At 43.1% G+C, this 7,557-nt stretch overlaps 2 protein-coding genes across 6 annotated transcripts in view; one reads left to right on the forward strand and one right to left on the reverse strand.

Moving 5' to 3' along the window:
- The window catches only part of STXBP4 (syntaxin binding protein 4), a 64,377-nt gene extending 61,108 nt beyond the window's left edge, over window positions 1-3,269 (reverse strand). Inside the window, exons 1-2 of one of the 5 annotated variants that reach the window (XM_088065554.1) lie at window positions 3,129-3,269; window positions 1,355-1,474 (exon numbers count right to left, since the gene is read on the reverse strand). In XM_088065554.1, the coding sequence (XP_087921680.1) occupies window positions 1,355-1,392 (38 nt within the window). In that variant the 5' untranslated portion in view covers window positions 1,393-1,474; window positions 3,129-3,269. Of the gene's footprint in view, window positions 1-1,354; window positions 1,478-3,128 lie in introns of those variants that run through there. The other 4 variants (XM_088065553.1, XM_088065557.1, XM_088065555.1 and 1 more) reach the window with 4 other exon arrangements.
- A 78-nt stretch (window positions 3,270-3,347) lies between these two features.
- On the forward strand, window positions 3,348-6,139 carry COX11 (cytochrome c oxidase copper chaperone COX11). The gene is made up of 4 exons (XM_005526847.3): window positions 3,348-3,590; window positions 3,657-3,812; window positions 4,868-4,993; window positions 5,489-6,139. The coding sequence occupies exons 1-4, from the start codon at window positions 3,372-3,374 to the stop codon at window positions 5,669-5,671; spliced, it is 684 nt and encodes a 227-aa protein (XP_005526904.1). The 5' UTR covers window positions 3,348-3,371; the 3' UTR covers window positions 5,672-6,139.
- Window positions 6,140-7,557: the final 1,418 nt, after the last annotated feature.

Below are 7,557 nucleotides of genomic sequence, written 5' to 3' on the forward strand. Positions count from 1 at the left end.
GGCAAAGGAACACTGTGTCATATAGCACAGATGAGCACTCAATGTGATCCATCCAAACCCACTCATTATTCAAAATACACTCTGCTGATTAGGTTATAAAGATTAAAAGAAAACATCTGTCATTATATGGCAACTGTTAAGCCTGAAAAAAGCTTGGGCAACATTGTAATTGTGGAAAAGCATGAATGGTTTGAGGCTAACCCATGCAGAGAGAAGAAAGGTGTGATTTAAAGTTTAGGTAAACCTTAATATAATCAATTCCATTACTGGAAGCATCGATACCATCTCCCATAAAAAATAAAAGTACAGAAAATTACAACCTGCCACCATGCAGCTGAAGTGCAGTTTTAGGTGCCTTTCTTGCCCTTCTCTAATGTGAAAAACTGCCTTTAGAATACAGTGAGCTAAGAACTACTCATGTAAACTACTCATCCTTCATGAGACTAGCAAGACACAGCTGTCTGAAAGATGTATCTTTGTGATTGCATACCCTGAATTTCAATCAGACAAGCAGAGCTTTGGCTTCTTCAGGTCCCAGTAAGAAGCAAGTTAGCATTTTTAATGTTTTGTGGTTTTGCTTTTCAAAACAATCACGTTATTTATGAGGTGGCATAATTCTAAATAAATTATTTTATTATTCTTCTGAATACTCTTTGCTGGATTTGATGCTTACTTGATGCACAAGTACAGCAAACATGGTAAATAGAGCAAGAGCTGCCTGTGCCTGGTTTTAATTCTGGTTTTGATGACAGCATTGGTTTGGTTATTTGGCTGTTTGGAAAGGGACTGGAGTTACACTTTTCAATCATGACTGAATCCATGTTTGACATTTAGAATCTGATCAAACTCTTAAGTGGATAAGATTATGTTTTATAGAAGGAACATAATTATTTTATATCCCATGCCATTGATAAAAATATGATGGTTCCTAAGTACTACATATAAAATATTAAAGATATAGAGATATTTAAAAAAAATAATGCACTGTAGTACAAAAGTTCCAGTCTTATGCTACTGTAGGTACCCCAGATGTACAAAGAAGCAATCTACTATATACAAGTATGTTTTCATAGTTCAGAAGCATTAAATTAAGAAATCTCTATGCAGGGTTTTATCTCTACAAAACTAGTCCTAACTAAGTGCTGGTTAACTTGATGAAAAGCTTAAGGGACAATTCCTCCCTCAATGTGTAAATTCACTGGTGTTGGTGTTAGCTTATCTACAGACTGCTTCAAGATCAAAGTTATTGTCCTTTAAGACTTCATCAAGACAAGATCCTACCAAGGAAACTGCAAGAATTTTCATATTATAATCCAGTAATTGTATTTCTGCATCTAGGGAAAAAAGTACTTACTCCTTCTCTGTATTTGTGAGGGGATCTGGAGTGGACATCTTCTTAGAAGCACTATTAAAATAAAAGTTCAAAATGAAGAGTTCTGACACATGAAGAACAGGCTCCTACTCAGGGTCAAAACTGCTGAAAAAAAACAAGAGAAACCACTTTCTGAGATTTACATGGCAATGTTTATTTTCAGACATTGGAAAAAGTCTTATTTATTACTGACTAGGAGAAATCAAACTGGAAGAAGAAAACTGCCAGGACAAAATGGATACAATTCACTGCCGAAAACAGTTAGCAACTTGAACATTGCTGTAGTAGTACCAAAACATTTCACATCCTAAATCCTCTGAATTTATAAGGTAGAAATTAGGGTAAACCTGAATTCCTTGTGATTAAAATCTTCTAAAGAAGGAACAAACAGATTACAATTCCAGGATAATGTAACATAATATCAAAGACAATCTATATTTTTTCATTGAAAGTTTCTTGGAAAGAGAATGGTGTTTTGTGTGTCTTGTTTTCTCATGCTTTTTTAATTTACTCTCTGGTATTTAGTGTCTCTGAACTTCTCACATGAAGTTTGCAGAACAGGCCAAAACACACAAAATGGGCTTACACGCCACTGGTGTAGCACAAACCCCCAGAAATTCACATTGTGTTTTTATTAATACATACAACAGGTTGATAGGAAATACAAGCCTGGATATACTGAACTACAATGATTTCAAAAACTGCTACAAAAGCACTAAAGCAAAAAAAGATTTGTTTACATCAGTAGTAGCAAATCTTCCTGACTTTGTGAGGTGCATGGCTGAACCCTCACATGCCAGAACTCAGAACAGGAATTATTTCCAAGACAAGAGAGACAAGAAACTCTCCCAACCCACAGGCAAAGATGGCACAGGTGCTCCTGGCACCAGTGTCACACCACAGACCCTGGCCAAGATACAGCAGAATCCCCTGGTGCAGTGTCAGCCTCCACAGAATCACACCAATTCCTGTGTATCTGTATTTATCGTGTGAAAAAGATGTTAAATCCACGTTGGAATACCACAAATGCTCCTGCAGTAAATGTTTTCAGGATTTGCTCACTAAAGGACCACAGAAACAGACATCTGAACACAGGGGAAATATCACAGTATATGTACCACACTAAGCCTTTACTACTCTCTTATTCAACATGGAAAATTAAGCAGTACTAGGAGCTGCCAGTCCTTGTGTGAGTCACCTTACTGGAACCACCACAGAAGAGACACAGCTCTAAAGCAGTAAATTCAATTACTGCTACAGCACACTTTATTAGAGTGCATGGCACCAGCCGTGTGTAAAACGATTCTTTCTGAACTTGCCTGACTTTTTGACTGTCCTCAAGTTACTGATGTTTATTAACAGCACTCGCTACCTTTGCAGCGTGTGAGTACCAGTGCCTGAACAAAACCAAATACCTAGAAACCAAAATAACGTGAAGCAAAGCACCAGGGAGAAAAAGCAACAAACAACCGGTGTCAAATGTCGAAAAGGGGAGGAACTGCACGGCCCCGGAGGGACCATCCGGAGCAGCCCCGATCCCAACCTGGGGTCGCTAGCGCGGAACCGGAGGGATAACCAGATACCTGCGGGACCCAGCTCATCCCTCCGGTACCTCCGGTGCGGGGTACCTGCGGCACACCACCCCTCCCGGTGACCCTCCTGGCCGGCCTTTCGGTGCCGCTCCCGTCCGGCACAGCCCGCTCAGTGCGGGAGCAGGGCGGCGGAACCCCGGCGGCCTGAGGGCTGCTCCAGTTACCTCGTACACAACCTGCGAGGCCCGAGCGAGGAGGGGGCACCCACGGGCGGCTCCGGGACCGCCGCGCTCAGCGGGCTCTGAGGGGGCGCGGCGGGCAGTGATGCGATGGCGGCTCGGCCCAACCTCCCCCTCTACGGTCCCTCCTTCACTCCGGCTCAGTTCCCACCTCCGTCCCTCCCCGTTCCTGCCCCATTCCCGCCCCATTCCGCGGCCGCCTGTCCCGAGAGCCCCCGCGCTGCGGCCATGGCGCTGTGCGGGCGGGCCTGGGCGCGCTGTGCCCGCGGGCCGCGGCTCGGGCTCTGCGGGACCCGTGGCGTGCGGGGCTCCAACCCCTTCACCCGGCAGCAGGAGGAGGAGTGGCGGCGCCGGAACCGCTCGGCCGTGGGCTACATCGCGGCGGCGGCCGTGGGCATGGTGGGGCTGTCGTACGCGGCCGTGCCGCTCTACCGCCTCTACTGCCAGGTACGGGGGGCCCGCGGCCGGCGCCGGTTCCGCGGGCGCGGGGCCCTCACTGCCCTTCCCTGACAGGCCACGGGGCTCGGCGGGACGGCGGGCACGGAGCGCGACGCGGAGCGGATCGAGCGCATGGAGCCCGTCCGGGACCGGCGCATCAGGGTCACTTTTAACGCCGACACGCACGCCAGCATCCAGTGGAACTTCAAACCGCAGCAGAGCGAGATCTACGTGAGTCACCGCCTTCCCCCCGCACAGCCGCCGGGCCAAGAGGCCTTTGCGATCCGACCGCGCTCCCGGCACTGCCACTGGAACCACTGAAACACGGCACCCAGCGCCAGGCATGGGGACTCCACCGCCTCCCTGGGCAGCCCTTCCCAAAGCCTGACCACACCAACAGCGGAAAATGTTTCTAATATCTAATGGGAATATCCCCTCAGCTTGAGGCCATTTCTGCCGGTCCTCTGAGTGCAGGCACGGCCTAAGGGCCCGGTCCCCACCGCACTACAAGCACCTGGCAGTAGTTCTAGGGTGCACTCATGTTCCCCTTGAGCCTCCTCTTCTTGAGACTAAACAATCCCAGACATATTTCCTAGAACTTTCACCAGCTTTGTTGCGCTTTGCTGGACATACTCCCCCACGGCAATGTCCTTTTTACAGGACATGATGCGTAGTTGCCCCTCTGCTACCCCAAAGTTATTGAAACAATATATATGTATACACTTCATGGTATATTCACCACATGCACATGGTATATACACTGTAAAAGTGTGTGTATATATTTATATATACTTAAATATATATAGTATACCAGTATATCTAAACTTGTATTGTTTCTCCTATTGCCCTATCCTTATAAGAACTTTTTTATATTTAAAAAAAAATTACAAATTAACTGTTCTGTTTCAAATTAGTTCTCAAAATAAGGAGTCATGCTTAATAGTTTCTGAGTCCGGTACTGAAAGAATAACCTCAGAAATTAAATGCACACCATATATAAATCTGCTTATTAAAAAAGCCCTGTGTGCTTTTGAGCTGCTGAGGCTAATAGAAGACTCAGGCAAAATGGGTCAGATTAAAAATATGTAGAACAGTATTGAAGCTTTTAATTTTGAATATGGATGAATTGCATGTAATCAAAAATATCTGTGGAATAACCAATTTGACACAGCAAAAAAGAAAATTCATTCTAGATAAAGTCTAAAGAACTTGGTTTGAGGGGTGGAGGGCTGCAGTGGATTAAAAAAAAAAAAAAAATAAAATCACTGTACAATTATGTTACACAGGTGGTACCAGGAGAGACTGCACTGGCATTTTATAAAGCAAAAAATCCTACCGACAAACCAATAATTGGGATCTCCACCTACAACGTCGTCCCCTTTGAAGCAGGACAATATTTCAATAAAATACAAGTAAGTGTGAATAAAGCTAAGATTGCATTTTCTTTTACACAAACAAAAACAGTTACCCATAAATTGCATTTTAATCCTAGACACCATTCTTTGTGTGCTGACGAAAATACCTTGTTTTTTTCAAATGAGAAAGTGTATCAATTCATTCCCAGATTTACTGCCCTCACACCAAGCTGCTCGTGCCATCAGAGTGGCTCCAAAATCTGTGTTATTTCTGAAGGCAGGCAGAATGATGTGAGCTGGCCCCACCCCTTGACACCTTTACACACTTCATTAAAAGCAAATTATTTTCCTGTATCCTCACAGTAGCAGAATTTTCCTGTATTGCCACAGCTGCTGTCTTTTTGCTCATCTTATTGATCCTTCCCAGGGTTTTAGGGGTGTACAGGGAATGAGAGTTTATTTTAAAACATGAAGATTTCTCTCATGTTGGCAGATAAAAACTCATTGTCGCTATTGTTGTCTTATTGTGGATTTTTGTTTTCCTCCCTGCAGTGTTTTTGTTTTGAAGAACAGAGGCTAAATCCTCAGGAGGAAGTGGACATGCCTGTCTTTTTCTACATTGACCCAGAGTTTGCAGAGGACCCTAAAATGGCTAAAGTTGATTTGATCACACTCTCTTACACCTTCTTTGAAGCAAAGGAAGGACAGAAGTTGCCACTTCCTGGGTATCAGTAACTACAAAATGTGACTTCTGCTACATCTGAGTGCCAGTTTTGATGCCATTTTTCCTTGGAAGAAAAAACTGCAGAAGTACTGTGCAGTATGAAATGATATTAAACCTCCATGGGCATACACTGTTAAGAAAGTATATGTATATATATATTTTTTGGAAACCAAGATAATGTATTCCCTATTTCTTAGGGATAGTGTTTCTTCATCAGAGAGTGGAAGGGAACACACTGTTCCTGAAATAAGAGAGGGTTTTCTCAGGCCATCTTTTTGTAAGATGTTATCTGAATACTGCAAGGCAAATTTTTAAACCAACATGTAAATTAAACTCTTCATTTAAATACAGAAGAAAACATCTGTTGATTAAACATCTAAAATTCTATTGCTGGCTCCAGAAAATAACTTGCACGTTAAGTTACATTAGGAAAAGGTAAACCCAGGTAATAAATTAAGGAAATCTCATAACTAAACAAAGTTAGAGTGTTATTTCTGTGTAACCTTCCCTGGCACAGGAGGAGATGATGATTCAGAAGGTGATGCACCCTCTCATGTTATTACTGAATCAGTAGTTCATTTGGTAAGAGCAGACTGCTCTAAAACTGTTATCATGAGAACAGTAATTTAAGCATAAGCACATCAGATCTGTGGGATGGTTTCCATTTGGAAAAGCCATCTTATTTCCACATTGTGTCCTACTCATTTGAAGTTGCTGGGCTGTTAGTGAGTGCTCTTTGCCTCTGCAGAGGGCTCTACTCTGGGCACCTCCACAGGAGACAAGCTTGGCTTGTGTCTGACATGCCTTGAGGGGAGGGCAGCATATAAACAACTGCTCTGAATTGCAGCTGAATGAACAGCTCAGACACTGCCTCAAAAACCAAAATCAGCCCATTCAGGGGCTGAGTTGGCCACAGCCTGCTCAGCAGTGCAGCAGCTCTTCAGGGGGACTCTCTACCGTCAGAACATGTAAGCCTGTATTTATGTAGCTTTTTATCTGTGGGTTAGGTCTAACAACACTTCATCACTGCCTTGCAAACTAGTAACAAGTTGCAGAGCAAGTTCAAGTAACCTGCTTATTTTCAGACAGTAATTACTATCAGGCAGTATATCTTCTTCTGGGCCAGGTCTTTCTACCCCTTCCAGCAGAAGAGAATGAACAAAGTAAGGCTGATGTTGGTTAGCCTGGACTCTGAAAAAGCAATGGGTACTTGAGAAATAACTTCCAGTTACTTAAGTCTCAATTATATTTGCATACAATAAGTCAAAAACTGCTTTTTTGAAAATAAATGGATGCTACCTTTAAAATGCATTATTGTACCAATTACTTGTGTTGGTTAAACAGATTCTGGATGACATTCAGGTCTTCAGTGCATATTAAAGACTGAGAACTTTTCATTCTTTCATCTCTAATGCATTTTATACTTCAGGAAAAGAAAAATAACATCAAGACAAATCTTTGAATCCAGGCTAGGGGAAAAAAAACAACTTTGTACCTCAGATGTCTTTAGTCCATTGTCCTTCTGAAAGCTGAATTGATTATGGCAGTTCCTCCTCACATTGCTTTATTCTGGCCACATTCTTTAGAAGAAAAGGAATATCCCCCTGACAAGTAGTAACTCTGTAAAAATGTGTGTTCTCCCTGAGGTTTGAAAGCCCAAATTTGCACAGATGCTGAGCACATTCCCTCTATAACACAGGCTCTAACCTTGGTAATTAGGCAATTCCCTTCCATCTCTCTGTGACCATTGTGGAGCTTTAAACACAGGTTACATCAGCAATCACCCATTATGGATTACACTGGAATAGCCCAGTTTGATTTGTTACCTTTCACTGTGGAGGTTCTGTCAATAAAACCCAGCTCTAGGGGAAAAATGAAAAAATCAATCCACCTCCAA

This window comes from Pseudopodoces humilis, chromosome 21 (assembly GCF_049639895.1).
Source record: "Pseudopodoces humilis isolate 2021_Gansu_Grassland_sample_001 chromosome 21, ASM4963989v1, whole genome shotgun sequence".
In the NCBI taxonomy this organism is placed as follows: Eukaryota; Metazoa; Chordata; class Aves; order Passeriformes; family Paridae; genus Pseudopodoces; species Pseudopodoces humilis.

Excerpts from the sequence above, each read along its gene's own strand:
- COX11 (XM_005526847.3), top strand. The coding sequence starts at position 3,372 with ATGGCGCTGTGCGGGCGGGCCTGGGCGCGCTGTGCCCGCGGGCCGCGG. Across the intron at positions 3,813-4,867 it reads CGCAGCAGAGCGAGATCTAC|GTGGTACCAGGAGAGACTGC; the intron begins GTGAGTCACCGC and ends TATGTTACACAG. Across the intron at positions 4,994-5,488 it reads AATATTTCAATAAAATACAA|TGTTTTTGTTTTGAAGAACA; the intron begins GTAAGTGTGAAT and ends TCCTCCCTGCAG.